This window comes from Prionailurus viverrinus, chromosome E3, assembly GCF_022837055.1.
Source record: "Prionailurus viverrinus isolate Anna chromosome E3, UM_Priviv_1.0, whole genome shotgun sequence".
Taxonomy (NCBI): Eukaryota; Metazoa; Chordata; class Mammalia; order Carnivora; family Felidae; genus Prionailurus; species Prionailurus viverrinus.
The window spans coordinates 11042418-11057500 of record NC_062576.1 but is presented as its reverse complement, the minus strand read 5'-3'; the positions used below and the strand labels follow the sequence as shown (position 1 = coordinate 11057500).

Below are 15083 nucleotides of genomic sequence, written 5' to 3'. Positions count from 1 at the left end.
CTGGCCTGTGGGACACGTGGGCACGGGCCTTGGTGGGAGGTTCTCGGGGGCGCCCTTTGTGGGTCGTCTGGCCTCTGCCAGGCCAGGAACAGGTCCTGAGCAGAGATGCCTCCTGGGAGGAGGAACATGGGCCCCAGCGCCGGAGGAGGCCAGGGATCCGGGAGGATTACAGGACGTCTGTCCCGACCTCACGTACACTCCTAAGGCTGAGGGAACCCTCCAGAAAATGGCCGATGCCCCCAAGGCCATACTGCGGGACCCCTCTCTCATTTAATTATCGGAGAACCCCAGAGGAAGTTGGGTGCCCTCATCGCCCCCCATTTCACAGATGTGGAAAGTGAGGCTCCTATAACCCTGCCCAGGTCACAAAGCTGGGGGGCCGCAGGGCCAGGACTAGGACCCAGGTCTGCTGCGCCCCAAGATCCTTGCCCCCTTTGCTGCATCACGCAGAGCCCTCGTCTTCTTCCTGAGGGGCGTGCCGCCTACTGGTTACGGCCCGGGCTCGGGGCCACACGCCTGCGTTTGCGGCCAGCCTCACGGCTTACTGGCTGGGCTACAGGGAGAAGAGCAGAACCCGCCTCACAGGACTGTTCAAAACGAAATTAAAGTAGAACAGAACAGGCTCCCAGCCAGACTGCCCGCTGCCCGTCAGTATTCAGCAAACGTTAGCTTTACTGTCCCTGAAGGGGGCGTCTGCACCGGGAGCTGGGGGCTGTGTCTGCCCGGGGTGCGGTGGCCACGCCCAGGCCCCCTCCCCACGCCAGGGTCCCCGTGGGATGGCGGCTCAAGCCCTCGGGGGCATCGGCTCAGAGGTTCACAATGGACTGGATGGTACCCGCACATACCTGTGAAAATTCGCTCATCGAACATCCTGGGGAGAGGAGAGAGACAGGTATGAGAGCATTGCAGGCCGAGGGCTCCCCCCCCCCCCCCCCCCGGGGCTCAGGGACAGGCCTCCAGGCCCCCTCGGTGATGCCCACTCCAGTCCCAGGCACACGGCTGCCGCTGCAGCCCGGAGTCCTGGGCTGGCCACGTGTGGGGGAGGAGAGGCCACCGTTCAGAACGGCCAGGAGCACTTCTCTCCAGCCAGGGCGGGCTGGTCCTGGAGGGTCCGAGCTGTCCACCTCGGTGCCCCAGCCCCGAGCTCCTTCTGGCCACAGGTGGCAGACGATATACACCCCTTTCCCGCCAGGGCCCCGTGGGCTTCGACCCATCATGGCCTGTGTCTCAGTGACAGGTACGGGGACCGACCCTGCTCCCAAGAAGCTCCGTGTTGACTGCAACGAGCCAGGCCTGTCACCACATGCGGGTGACACAGGGGACCCCTCACACGGGAGCCAAGGCGCCCCAGTCTGAGAAGGGGTCTGGGAAGACTTCGGCGGGGAGGGGAACAGCCTTCCATGCTGGGCTCGGGCACGTGCTCTCTGCCCCGTGGGCAATGGGGAGCTTCCGAGGGCAACGTGGCACTTCCAGACCACCCCATCACCACACAGACCGCGGACTGGAGGAGGGGTGGCTGGGGGCCTGCGACCATTCGGGACCCCCGCGTCATCCCGGAGAGACACCTGAAGTCTGAGCCAGGAATACGAGAGTGGGGTGAAGGTCAGCAAGGAAGCTGGGGTCAGCTGCCTGTCGGCCTTCAGGGCTGGTATTCTTTCTGTCCACCCGGGCTCCCACCTTGGTGGCACCCACCGGGGTGGGGAGCTAGTGGTGGGGGTTCCTGAGCAGAGTCTGTGTGCCATGGAACAGCCGGACGAGGGGACAGGGCCTCGGTTGTGACACTCAGGCTACAGATGCTACACGAGACACAAGAAAGGATGTCGGAGCCCCAACACAAGGGCCTAGTAATGCCCAAGGCCAGGCTGGCAGAAAATTCAAACAGAGGCCAAAATGTCAGTGTGGGAGGCAGGTGAGGCCCGGGGCCTGACCTCCCGTTCTCGTTCTGAGGGGCCCCGCCTTCCCCGCTGCTCCTGGGGGCCCCCACTTATCTGGGTCCCCTAAGGCTGAGAAGCAGCCATGGGACTAACTCTGGGAAGACCGACTTCCTCGCCGAGCCCTGCTTCCTGCTTCCTCTGCCCCACCCGGTGACAGGGAGGCTGCTGGCCTCGACTCTGGTTTTATCATTTACGGTGTTACCGTCGTCCATCAGGGAGACAGCGCCCGTGGCCTGCCAGGTTCCCTGGGAGGAGGATTGGGGGGCAGACGACAGGGAGGTCTGACAAGGCTCCAGGACCATGACAGATGCCCTCGGGAGCCGCCAGGCCCGCAAGGGCTGCTTGACGGGCACAGACCAGCAGTTGCGGTCAATCTTCCGCACACATCCCAGAGTCCCGGGACCCCCTCCGCATGCTTTTGCCCCTTAAGTTCTGTCTTAGGTAGAACTGATGTGTCTGCCCCTCAGGTGTCAGCTTGGACCCTGACACTTGGGGCTGGTGTCCTGGTGGGAATGGGCGTTTGGGGGGCCAGGGAGCCCCCTACCGCCAATCATAAGACCCCCAAGGCTTGTGGATCGGCTTCTCCCCCTGACTTGCCCCCGATCCTGCAGACACATGGGCCGCGGCAGAGGAAGCCTGCTGGCAGCTCCCAAGCCCTGCCTCCCGACTCACTTCTGCCCGACTCACATCTCAAATGCTCCACCGACCAGGCGAGGATGTGTAACAGCAGAAAAGGTCCGGAGGGCTCAGGAGGGAGAAGCTGCTGTTCTAGGTATAGGTACTTTGCTCACCTCCCGCCATGTGGTCTTCCATCAGCGCCGTGAGGCAAGGACCACCACTAGCCCCCTTTTACGGATGAGAAAAGTGAGGCACAGAGCAGTTAAGTGACCTGCCCAAGGACACACAGCTGGGAAAGGTAGGGCTAGGACCCAAACTCAGGCCGTCAACACCGATGCACTTGACTACTTCTTTATATGTGAGGAAGATGAGGTCAAGCGAAAGGACTCATGTTTATTGAACATCTACTATAGGTCAGGTGTGTTAGGCCTGCCTCCTCATTTTATGTTGAGAAAATCTTGGGGAGAGGGCCACACCTTGTCCTTATTTTTACAAACGAGAAACAGGCTCAGAAGAGAAGGGCTATTCAAGGTAATCGTGCTTCGAGTGACTTTAAGCCCCATCTGCCTGATGCCAAAGCCTCCTCCTTCAGGAAGCCCCGCCGGCTTGCCACTCGCCACTTGCCATCGACTCGACACTTGGAAACCTGTTGTCCTCTTGTGCCCTGAACTCATCACAGGAGTGACCACCCCATGCCCCCCACCGTGACTGGTGGTGGCCTCTGGGGACTGCCTGCTGTCTGTGAAGTCCTCAGTAGAGCCCAGCAAAGGGCTGAGCCTGTAACAGGCACTTGGCAAATACTAGTGAAGAATTAATTAAGCTCTGGTTTAGACTGAGATCAAGGTCAGCCACGGTGAGGACCCAAATACCATGGCCAGGCACATGGGGGGACGCTGGGGTGTCCCTGAAGCTTTCTTCTCACCTACCCCCGTCCCCCTCCCGAGAGTCAAGCAGGAAAAGAACTCAGCAGCAGCAAGACACGTTTAAGCTACACAGCACCAGGCACTGGCTGACAGAAGGGCGACTGGTTTCAATTCACTTCTAGAACGTGGCGGGGGGAAATCCTTTCTGAACGAGGGCGCCGGGGAGGACCCTCAGACCAGAGGTAAGCACACCTTGAACGATGAACACAGGTGGGAAGCTGGGGAGAGCTGATCCGGGCGGAGGGAGGAGCCTCAGCCAAGGCTTGGAGGCGGTAAGGCGGCCTGGACTCAGAGAAGGGTGTCCAAGGCTGTGCTCCATGTGAGGGAGGGAAGGCGGGGTGGGGGGAGGGGTTGACGACATGCCTTGGGGCCAGGGTATGCACTGTACCCCGGGGGCTGGAAAGGGCTCCAAACAGGAGACCACACGGTCAGGGCGGACTTCCAGAATAATCTGCCCTCCCACCATGCCCCCCGCCCCCCCACTTCTCAGCCTCCTTTGCTGGTGGCTCCTCCCCCCTTCCTCCTCCCCATCCTCCTCCTCGCCCTGGCCTCTAAAGTGGGGACTCCCTTCTCCTCTCTATCTCCACCCTGGCGGGAGCCCTACCTGGCCCATGAGGACAACTCTCAGAAATCTTATCTCCCACACAGACCTCCCTCTGGAGCTTCTGACTCCTCAAAATTCCGTATCCGATCATCTCCGGGCTAGCACACCCCACGTGAACTCTCCACCCCACACCAGACCTGCTTCCCCCAGTTGTACGCCCAGAAACACGGCGTGATCCTGGCCTCCGTGCTCCCCTCCACACTCCCCCCGTCCACCCACCGGCGAACCCAGCAGAGCTCGGAATCCACCCCAAATGGAGACAACCTCTCTCCTTCCACCCACCGCCAACCGGGATGATGCCACAGCACCCTCCCGAATCTGCCCACCTCCAGGGCCCTGGTCGCCCTAGAGCCTGCTGTTCGCCCCCCCCCCCCAAAGCAAAGGGGCCCAGCAGACCCCGCTCTGGCCTCCAGCAACCCTGCAGAGGTCCTGCCCACTGCTCTAGAACAGCTCCGTGCCCTGAGTGGATCCCCAGCCGCTTGCCCAGCCTCCTTGCACCCCCGGACAAGTATTTGTTCGTTCATTCACTCATTGCACACATACACAATGGGCACCTACTGCATACCAGGGGCTGTTCTAGGCACTGGGAATTCAGCCACGAGCCACGCGCAGTCCTCGCCCTCAGTGCCTGCCTCTAGTCCAGGAAGCACGCCCGCGAGTACATGCACACCCTGGAGGCGTGCCCTCAGAGAGCTCCCGGAGCAGGTGCCCTGTTGCCTGGAGGCAGGGGGCTGGACGGCATGGCTTCTAGCCACGCTCCGTCTCTCACCACTTAGGAGGAAACATCCCAGGGAGTCCACGCATTGCCTGGAGACCCCGATGCTTGCACGGTGGGGGTCCAACCGGCTGTGAGGGCAAACTCCTTGCTAGAGTCTCGGGCAACGACACTGTGGGATGGGCAGCAGCAGGCTCCCCCCACGCCCCAACCCAGCCACCCTGGGGGTTTGCAGCTCTCAAGTGCATCCTGTCCTGCCTTCTTGCACCTATCCACACCTGCGCCAGGCTGCCTAGGGAGACAGGAGAGGCAGTCAGCCTACCAGCAGGTAGGGCAGCCCAAGGTGGGGTGTGACCTCAGGTGGGCCCCCCTCCAGGGGCAGGTAAGCTGAAAGGCCTCAGTCTTCTTTAGGGGGAGGAAAACACCTCTTACTAAGACCTTACTGAGTGTCCACAGGCGCCGTGCCTCAGTTTCCCCGTTCAATCCTCAGAAGAGGCCAGGAAGGAAGAGCCTTCCCGTCAGGTTAAGGAGGCCGACTTCTCTCCCTGGCCCGCCCATCCTCTCGGTTGTCAGAGCCTCTTCATCCCACCCAGGCGTCATCATCGCCTCCCCGGGCCCGGCCTCGCGCCTGCCGTGGCGCCCTGCCCAGCCCTTACACCGCGGCACCCCGAGCCCTGTACCTCTTAATGATGAAGTGGATGCTATGTCGCTCCTCCAGGATCCGCTTCAGCTTGGGGACCCCATACGTGCAGGGGCGCTTGAAGGGGATCTTGTCGGGGATGCCCACAATTTCCACGGCCTCTGGGTCGCAGGCAATCTTCCTGTAGGGGACGGGGACCATGTGGTCCAGGCCCAGGGCTTCCGCTGGAAGGGCAACGGCAAGGCTGAGCGCGGGACGGAAGCTGCAGGACATGCGGGGCCCCAGGGCCGTGGTCACCATCACCTCCCCCCACCCCATCCCCTGCACCCGTCCGGCCATGGAGCAGCATGTCACTTCCCTGTTGAAAAATGCCCACGGGCTCCCATCCCCCTCGGTGACAGCCAAAGTCCTACTTGGGCTTACGAGGCCCCACGTGACCAGGACCCCATCACCTCTGACTCACCTCCCTCCTGTGCCCCCTCTGCTCATCCCAGTCTCTGCAGCCTCCTTGTTGCCTCCCTAACACGTCAGACACGCACCTGCCCCAGGGCCTTTGCACATGCTCTACCAGCTACTCAGACTCTCTCCTCCCAGATCACCAGACACTGCCCTTCCTCCCTCTCCCCATTCGAGCGTCCCCCCAGATGTCACCTCGCCAGTCCCCTCCATCTCGCCCTGCTTTGTTTTCCGTCCCACATTCACCATGACCTGACACTATACACATATTTGTCTGTATGCTGGTTCACTGTCCAGAACCTCAGTTCCACGGGGACACAGGCGGCCAACCGCTCCCCATCTGGGATCTATCTAGACAGGATGGGACACAGACTAGCTGCTCCCTGTACTCGGTGAGCGAGTGAACGGCAGCCAGGCTTGAGGGGGCTCTCGGCAGGATTCCTGCAGCCTTCCAGACATGCTCTTTCCTCCAGGGAGGTGTGGGGGGTGCACATGATGCTTACTCATCAGGGCCAGAAATGAGACTGTAGAAACTTTGCCAACAGCAGTGCAGGCAGAATCCGGGTTTACAAAGTGGGTTCCTTGTTCCTTCCTTGTGGACCCTTGGGTTCAGTCTCAGGCCATCTCAATCATTCACTTACGTCCCGTGTTCTTACTCATTCAGGCACCAAGTACTTTTTGAGCACCTACTATGTGCTTGATGGGACTTTCATGGGTCCCTGTTCCCCTCCCTCCCCACCCCCCCCACCCCCCCAGGGCCTGGGAGGTCTCAGGAGACCTGCTGGGCTGGGTGTCTGCTTCCCTCTTGCCTCATCCCTCCAAACTTCCCCAGTGGTCCTGCGTCTCCGTGCCCTTCCTCAGGCCCTTCCCCGTTCCGGCCGCACCGCGTTTTTCCGTGTCCCAGCAGGTGCCAGCTCCGAGCTGGACTCCCCTCCAGCCACACCCGGAGCGGGACAGGGCCGAGCTGCCTGGGGCCCTCCCTGGCACACCGTCAAGACTGTTTTTCTGTTGACACAGCCGGGTCTGCGTTGGCGGCTCTGGCAGCCAGATCCCACTGTGAAGCCACACTTAGCTCGTTGTCAAATTAAACCCTCGAAATCTCAACAGCTGTCAAACCATGTCTTTCCCCCAACCCCCAGCCCCAGCCCGTCAGCGGTGGCTTCTGCGAGTCTGTGTGAATTCATCTCCACTCGGGTTCCTCTCATTTGCTGGGCTTGTCTCTTCGGAGGCCAGGGGACCCAGTGGACAGCGGTCAATCCCACCTGGCCTCCAGCCTCTGCCCACTGAGACGGGAGAACGGAGCCGCCATGCAGGATCCTCAGTGCCTCGTAGTCTCAATCTCCTTCCGGGTGACAATGTTCTTGAGGCTTCCTGGAGGCTGGGGTTCCCCCCATTTCTTCTCTGTTCTATTCCCTGCCCCCCTACTCTGCACCCCAGCCCCATTGCTGGCCCACTTCACCCAGAGCTGGTGGCTGAAAGGGCAGAGCCAGGGGCAGGATCCACTTATCCAGGGTCTGTGGGATACCTCAGGCCAGCCACAGCGTGCCCCTGGGGACTGCCTTCTCCCCGGCACAGCTGCAGGGAAAGCTCAGAGTTGGGGAAGCCGGAGAAGGGACACGGCCTCAACCACTCCAAGCCCAGTGCTTCTCCTTGGATTTGGATGTGGCCAGGCCAGGTGCTGGCATCCGCAAAAGGTTCAGCGTTCTGGAAACATCCAGAGGGCACTACAGGCGGGAAGACTGGAGGCCGCCGTGCCAGCCCGGCTGGGGCAGAAGGCTCCCAAGGCAGACAGAGTCAGTCCTCCCCAGATCCCCTCCCCCTACTGCCCATCCAGCTCACACCTGCCTGGGACGGTCCAGGCAAGAGGGGAGGAGCAGGTCTACCAGAAAGACCACATCAAAGACGCCCAGGCTGTGCCGGATTCCTTACGAGGCCTCCAGAGCCTGGCTCAGCCCCGCCCCAATCCAGAAGGCACAGCCTGCCAAGCCTGCAGGCCTAGGCTTCCCTAGCCCCAGCGTGGATCAAAGGGCACCTCCTCCATGAAGCCACCCCTGACTGCTCAAGCCTGTGAAGACCTCACCTTTTTCTGTGTGGTCCTGTCTTTCCAAGGGCTCCTCCCACCACCCTCCACCCCCCCCCCCCCCCCCCCCCCCCCGCGCCAGGCACTACACTACAACCCAAGACACATCTTCAGGCACCTGCTGAAGTGCCTTGAGACCAGCGTTGGCCTGCGTGCACGACACAAGGTGGGAAGGCTCAGGATGCATGACTGACAAGTGGGCGAACCAGTGAAAGCGTGAGAAAAAAAAAAAAGGGAGGGAGCAACTCGTGATCTAATAAGAAGTCCATGTGTGGCCTTGCACTCAGGTTCTTGGGGATTTCCTGGGAGAGAGGCCTGAGAAGAGCCTTGTTATTTATATTAAGCCCCTTTTAACCCACCTGAGTTTATGATAATGAGGGGGGTGCCCCCAGATCCCTCAGGATGGGGACTGGTTTCGGGGTGGTGGGGCACGTGATCAGAGGGTTGCCCCTTTCAGCCCCACCCCCACCGCCCCGGACAGAGAGGGGCTGGAGATTGAGCGAATCACCACGGGGCAATGTTTTAACCAATCCCTCCGACTTACTGGGACCCCTGTAAACACTCTAAACCAAGGGCTCCCCCGAGCTTCCGAGCTGGCGGACCCACGTGCCGGGAGGGTGCACCCCAAACTCCACCAGGGCAAAAGCTCCAGCGCTCGAGAACTCGCCAGGCCTCACCCCGTGTACCTCGTCCTCTAGCTGTTCGTCCGTCCCCTTCACAATAAACAGGTAAAGGTAAGCAAGGTGTTTCCGGGTTCTGTGAGCCACTGTGGCAGGCTGGCTGGCTGAGCCTGAGGGGTCATGCGAACCGTGGATGTGTAGCAGAGGCGGACAGAAGTGCGGGTGCCCGTCTGGGGAACCATCCGGAAGACGCGGAAAAATGACCGTAGGCCTCAAACGGCCTAACCGCGGGGCTGTCTTTTGGGACTGGGCCCTTAACCTGTGGGGTCTGCGTCGGGACTGAACTGTAGGACGCCCAGCTGGTGTCCAGAGGCCTGGAGAATTGTTGGGGCTGGGAAACCCACCCTTCCGGTGTCAGAAGTATCGGAGAAAGGGTTTTCCTTTATCAAGGCAGGAGGGGAGGGTGGAACAGAGAGCGAGGACAGAAAGACAGAAAGAGACAGAAGGAAGAGAGGAGGGTGAAGCCCCACGCTGTCCCTTCTGCTCAAGCTGAGAAGGCCAAGGTTACCGAGGGTGACGGCCAACTCCAGGTCACCTGGCAAGTGGCTATGGACTCCCAGCACAGTGCTCGTTCTGGACCGTGCACGTTCAGGGAGCTCCCGGGGCCCCTGCCCCATCTCCTCCCTTGGCCCCATCCACGGAGGGACTCCCCACCGTGGGGCGGCACCACTCAGCGGGTGGTGGCTGTCACACCTGCGGTGACCTGCGGGAACTTGCGTCATCTCCACAGTTAAGTGAGAGCCGCCCAGGCAGGCAAGGGCCACACGTGGCCATCCGCTGAGTGGGGTTTACAGGTGGAGCTCAATAAAGACAGAGTGAGCAAGGACTGCCGGGGAGACGGGGAGAGTGGGTGTGTCGGAGCGCGTGGCACGGGGTGTGGGGGGGTGTTCAGAGCACCCAGGGTGGGAGGGGCTTACAGACCACCTGCTCCAGCCCCCGCCTTCCAGCCAACCAGTGGCCTCGCCGTCCACTGGGCGTGAAGCTGGACCGCGTGGAAGGCACGCCCGCCCCGGCGACCAGCCAGGTGCAGAGGGCAGACATGCGCCCTGAGCCCGGCTCTGTCCTGGGTGCTGGGGACACAGGGAGGGGCTGGCACGGTCCTGGCCGTCACGGGAACAGATACAGACAAGGGGCATCAGGTGCAGGGCGCGTGACAGAGAGAACCCCATCACGGCTCTGGGGGCCCGGCCGGCCTAGGCTGAGTCTCGAAGAACGAGTGGGAGTGTGCTCCCCAAACACGTGGGGGGCATGGCGGGCGGAGGGCGAGGCCCAGAGGCCCAGAGGCCCAAAGGCACGGCGGCAGGAAACAGCGCAGCGCGGGGCGGACCCTGCAAGTGCGCGAGGCCAGCGGCCGTTTTTCTGGGTCTTCTGGATGCCGACCCGCCTGCCTCCCACAGGTGAGTCAAGGCTGGGGCTCTGCCATCAGTTCCGCCCCCCCGGAGAAATCTGGAAGGGAAATATTGACACAACCGCCCCCCAGCCAGACAGGAGATGACATTAGCACTGCTGGTGTGCCAGCATATGGCTCCCGCTGTCATGTTAGGGAACACAAGTGACTGCCACGTAATGAGATGCTCAGCACATTGCCGGGGCCACACAGCGGGCCGGGCCGCCCACTCACCATATCTGCTGTTAAACAGGATCTGCACGCACTCCCGGAGCGTGTTGATGTCCTCGGTTTCCTTTATGAAGGCGTCCCACTTCTCTATCAAAACACAGGAGGTACGAGTGAGGGCGGGTCGGAGCGGGGAGCCCAGGGCCTGGCTGCTTCGTGACGAGCGTCCAGCTCCCCGCTAGACCCTCCTCGCTGGGCCGGGGCACCAGGACAGCCACACTCTTTCCACAGCCGAGGCCACCAGGCTTTCTCCGGCAGAGCCCCCCGGAGGGGCCTCACCCCTTCCACCCACTCCTACTGGGGGCCCTGAGGCCCCAGCCTCCTCCAGGAGACAGCCCTACACAACGCCCTGCTGGTCTCCACACCTGCTCTCTCCTCTTGCCTCTGTCTGCCCCCACGGGCAGTGGCTAATGACGTAGGCTCAGCCTGTCCATCCTGGGTGTCTCCTGCCCTAGACGGGCAGGGGGCTGAGAGGGTGCTCTCCCTGAGATGCCGAGTCCTGACCTCAGACCACTAACCCTCACACCTTGTACGTCTGGGGTCTTACCCAGCCTCGCTGGCAGCACAGAGCCTGACGTGGGGCTCGAGTTCATAAGCCGCGAGACCGTGACCTGAGCCGAAATCAAGAGTTAGATGCTTAACTGACTGAGCTACCCAGGCGCCCTTCAGGGACTAGGTCTTTTTTTTATTTTCGTTTTTAATTTTTTTTTCATTTTCATTTTTTTTTAATTAAAAAAAATTTTTTTAACGTTTACTTTTGAGAGACGGAGTGCAAGTGGGGGGAGGGGCAGAGAGAGAGGGAGACACAGAACACGAAGCAGGCTCCAGGCTCTGAGCTGTCAGCACAGAGCCCGACGCCGGGCTCGAACCCATGAACCACAAGACCCGAGCCGAAGTCAGACACTTAACTGGCTGAGCCACTCAGGCGCCCCTAATTTTTTTTTTAATGTTTATTTATTTTTGGAGAAAGAGAAACAGAGCACAAGCAGGGGAGGGGCAGAGAGAGGGGGAGACACAGAATCTGAAGCAGGCTCCGAGCTGTCAGCACAGAGCCCGACGCGGGGCTCGAACTCACGAACTGTGAGATCATGACCTGGGCTGAAGTCGGACGCTTAACCGACGGAGCCACCCAGGCGCCCCAGGGGACTAGGTCTTCTTAAGGAGCCTCTCACTGAAGCCGAGGCTGAGATCTCCACAAGGCATAATTGCTGGACAGTCTTGCTTCAGCCCTCTGGGTATAAATGAATCCCAAATACCGTGTGGTACTTTTAATATCTGCCCACATAATTTTTTTGTCTCTCATCTTCAAGAGGTGCAGTTTAATTCCTCTTGCTCCCTGTGAGTGTGGGTGGCTCATTTCTGGCTTCTAAAGGGTAGGACACGGGGGCACCTGGGTGGCTCAGTCGGTTGAGCATCTGACTTCAGCTCAGGTGATGATCTCGCAGTTTGTGGGTTCGAGCCCGGCGTCTGGCTCCACGCTGACAGTGCAGAGCCTGCTTGGGATTCCCCCTCTCTCCCGCTCTCTGCCCCTCCCCTGCTCACACACACACACACACACACACACACACACACACACACACTCTCTCTCTCTCTCTCTCTCTCTCTCTCTCTCAAAATAAATAAACAAACTTAAAAAAAAAAAACAACGGGTAGAACACGGCAGAACTGATGGTGACCTGTGACGTAGGTCATGAAAGACATGTGGCTTCCTCCCTACTCTGCTTGGGATTGCTAACGTCAGGAAACCAGCCGCCACATCACGAGGACACTCGAGCAGCCCCGTGGGGGCCCATGCAGTAGGAAGGAGACTTCTGCCACCAGCCACATGAGTGAGCCTGGAAGTGGATCCTCGGCCCCGGTCAAACCTTCAGATGAGCGCAGCCCCTGCTGGCAACCCCATGACAACCTCATGAGAGATCCGGGGCCAGGACCACCCAGTTAAGCTGCTCCTGAATTCTGGACCCACACAAACCATGAGGTGGAAACACTTGCTGTTTTAAGTTATGTTCCGGGGTAGTTTGTCACATAGCAATGCAGAACTGTCATACTCTGGTTTGACTCAAGGTCCCTCGTGCACAGCTCTCCTGTAAGACCCAGTGGACACATTTCCATTTCGGGAAGCGCCACCCCCAGCCCCGGGTCCCCAGTCTGCTCAGGGCACTGCTATGGGCACCGTCCTACCTGACTTGTCATGGACGATGGAGAAGAGGATGCGCTTCGAGGCGTGGACATTCTGGATGAGAGGACCACCAGGCCCGGGGGGCTTCTGTCCTGGACAAGGCAGAGGAGAGGCACAGGTTCAAGGTGGGCCCCAAGAGGGCTTCCCCCAGATCTGGCCTGGGGTAACAGCCTCATCCATCAGGGAGACCCCAGAACTGAGCCCTGTGATCGCGAACTCTAGGCAAGTTCCCTGACCAGGGGCAGAGTCTGCTATCCAAACAGGAGATCAGGGAGAAGCTGTGATGTCCCAGGACACCTTTTACAGGCGGGGACACCTATTTCAGGTGTGTAAGTCCCACCGGCCGCTCAGCCCACACATTGGGCGGTGGGGAAGGGAGGGAAGCCCTTTTTTCTCCTCCTGATAACAGCCCCCTCTAAGCACTTACTATGTACTAAGCATTGGACTCAGGGGTTTTGTGTGTGTGTGTTTAATTTTAGAGAGACAGAGAGCACAGGTGGGGAGAGAGGCAGAGGAAGAGACAGAGAGAGAGAGAGAGAGAGAGAGAGAGAGAGAGAGAGAGAGAGAGAATCCTAAGCGGGCTCCACACTCAGCATGGAGCCCGATGTGGAGCTCGATCCCACGACCCTGGGATCACGACCTGAGCCCAAATCAACAGTCAGATGCTCAACTGACTGTGCCACCGGGCGCCCCGGACTCAGTGCTTTAACACAGCGGTTCTCAAGCTTGAGCACCATCTGAATCAACCTGGCAGATTCGAACACACGGGCGACCGGGCCCCGTCCCCAAAGCTTCAGATTCAGCAGGACTGTGGCAGGGCCTGCGAATGTGCATTTCTGACTGGCCCGGGAACTTGACCCAGACGATGACCTTGCGAGAGGTTCTACTGGCATCTGCACTTGACAGATGAGGAAACTGAGGCTCGGAGAGGTAGAGATTTGCTCTGGGACACACAGCCACTGAGCCAAGGAGCCCGAGGATGTGAACACAGGTCTCTCTCACATCCAGGTGTCCCTTCTCTATCTCCAGTACCCCCAACCCAGGCTGGGGATGCAGCATGTGACCGATTAGCACGTTTACTGACTCCACAGACTCCTCTGGACATCGCTTGGCCCCAGGCCAAGGATACTGTTCACAGACGGCTGAGGGGAGGCCCAGGGTCGCCAGCTGTCCTCTCCCAGCCCCTTGTCCCAACGTGCCTCCTTCAGCCTGGGGTGGGCCCGGGCACCCGGACCTGCCCCGGGAGGGTGCCCCCACACGAGTGACCCCCGTCCCACCCCCAGACTTAGGGGTCCCGGCAGGAGCTTACCACAGCAGTCGGGGAAGTCCTGGGCACCAGAGGCCTTGGGCTCAGGCCCGGGCCGGCCAAGGCCCAGGTCGCTGGGGGCAAGCGGGCAGGCGGGCGCCTCCTGCTTGAGCTCTCTGGTGGTGTGGTTAGGGAGTGCGCTGCTGTACAGGAAGCTGGCCACAGAGGAGGTGGCGGCGGCGGGGGGTAGGTCCTGGGGTGGCCCCTTGGGGGCCTGGCCATGCAGGCCGCAGTCCCGAGACCCCTTGGCTATCAGGGAGACGCCGTTCAGCTCCACTAAGGCCTTCGAGTCTCGCCCGCCATCCTCAAGTGGCCTGGGTGAAGGAGAGAAGGACACGTGATGGCTTCATACACCTGACCCACCAGAAGGTCCCATCTCTTCCTTTAGTCCCCCAGCCCGGCCCCCGCACAACATGGCGGCCTGCGAGGTACACAGGACGGGAGCTAGTCCCCAGTTTACAGGCGGGGGTGCAGGCCAGGGCAGGGCTGTAATGCGCCCAGGGCCGCTGGAGGAGCTGGGCCCTGCCCCTCGGCCTCCGTGCCTCCCACCCAGCCATCACATGCCCGGTCGCCCCCCAGCTCCTACCACATCCCTCCTGTTCGGGGCCTGTGCGCGGAGGGTGGTTGCTGAACGCCCACGGGCAATGCCACGGCCTCGGGCCGGTCTCCAGGCAGCCCCAGCGCTCGACCCAGCTCACCAGCCTCCACCTCCTCGCCTCCCCCCAGCCCCTGACATAACCCCAGCGAGCACACATGATGTGGCTCCCGGCCAGGACTGTTTCAGCCTCTTTGCGACACCGAAGTCCCCTGGGGGCCCCCGTGACACAACGCCTGGCTCAGATCATGCTCTACGACCGGGCATTTGCCTCACCTCTGCCGCCAGGCTGGGAGCTTTTAGTCCCCCTCGGGTGTCTGAAGTCCCCTCCCCGTGACTGGGTAAGTGGCCACAGGTGGCTGAGCCAGAATGGAAGCAGGTCGCCCTCCTGGCCCGTCCCGGTCCGGACCTCACAGTCCAGCCACCAGGCCCCGGGCCCACTCACCTCTTGAGCTTGAAGCGGATTCGGTGGCTGTGCTCCAGGATGGCCATGAGGGCCTTGGGGTCGTAGTCGGCTGGCCTCCGGAAGGCCAGGCCCTCGGGCAGCCCCTGCACGGCCAGCAGCCCCGGCTCCCTGAGCAGCCTCTCGTACGGCAGGGGCACCACGCTGGCCCTTCCCAGGGCCTCGCCTGTGGGGGAGGGGGTCGAGGAGAGGGTCTAGTGTGAGAGGGCAGCCAGGCGGGGCTGGGGCCACGTGGAGTCACTCCCTGTGGTGCCGGGTTCCCAGGAAACTGGACC

The 15083-nt window shown here is 61.1% G+C and overlaps 1 protein-coding gene across 7 annotated transcripts in view; it reads right to left on the bottom strand.

The window, feature by feature from the left end:
• The window catches only part of GTF2IRD1 (GTF2I repeat domain containing 1), a 121572-nt gene that overhangs the window by 61987 nt on the left and 44502 nt on the right, over positions 1 to 15083 (bottom strand). For all 7 annotated transcript variants that reach the window (XR_007147761.1, XM_047838495.1, XM_047838497.1 and 4 more), the window contains 6 exons: positions 14791 to 14974; positions 13754 to 14064; positions 12447 to 12536; positions 10272 to 10355; positions 5475 to 5658; positions 846 to 871 (listed from right to left, as the gene is read on the bottom strand). Coding sequence is in view for 6 of the 7 variants with exons in the window: in XM_047838495.1 (XP_047694451.1) it covers positions 846 to 871; positions 5475 to 5658; positions 10272 to 10355; positions 12447 to 12536; positions 13754 to 14064; positions 14791 to 14974 (879 nt within the window). In the remaining variant the exon portion in view is untranslated. The remainder of the gene's footprint in view (positions 1 to 845; positions 872 to 5474; positions 5659 to 10271; positions 10356 to 12446; positions 12537 to 13753; positions 14065 to 14790; positions 14975 to 15083) is intronic.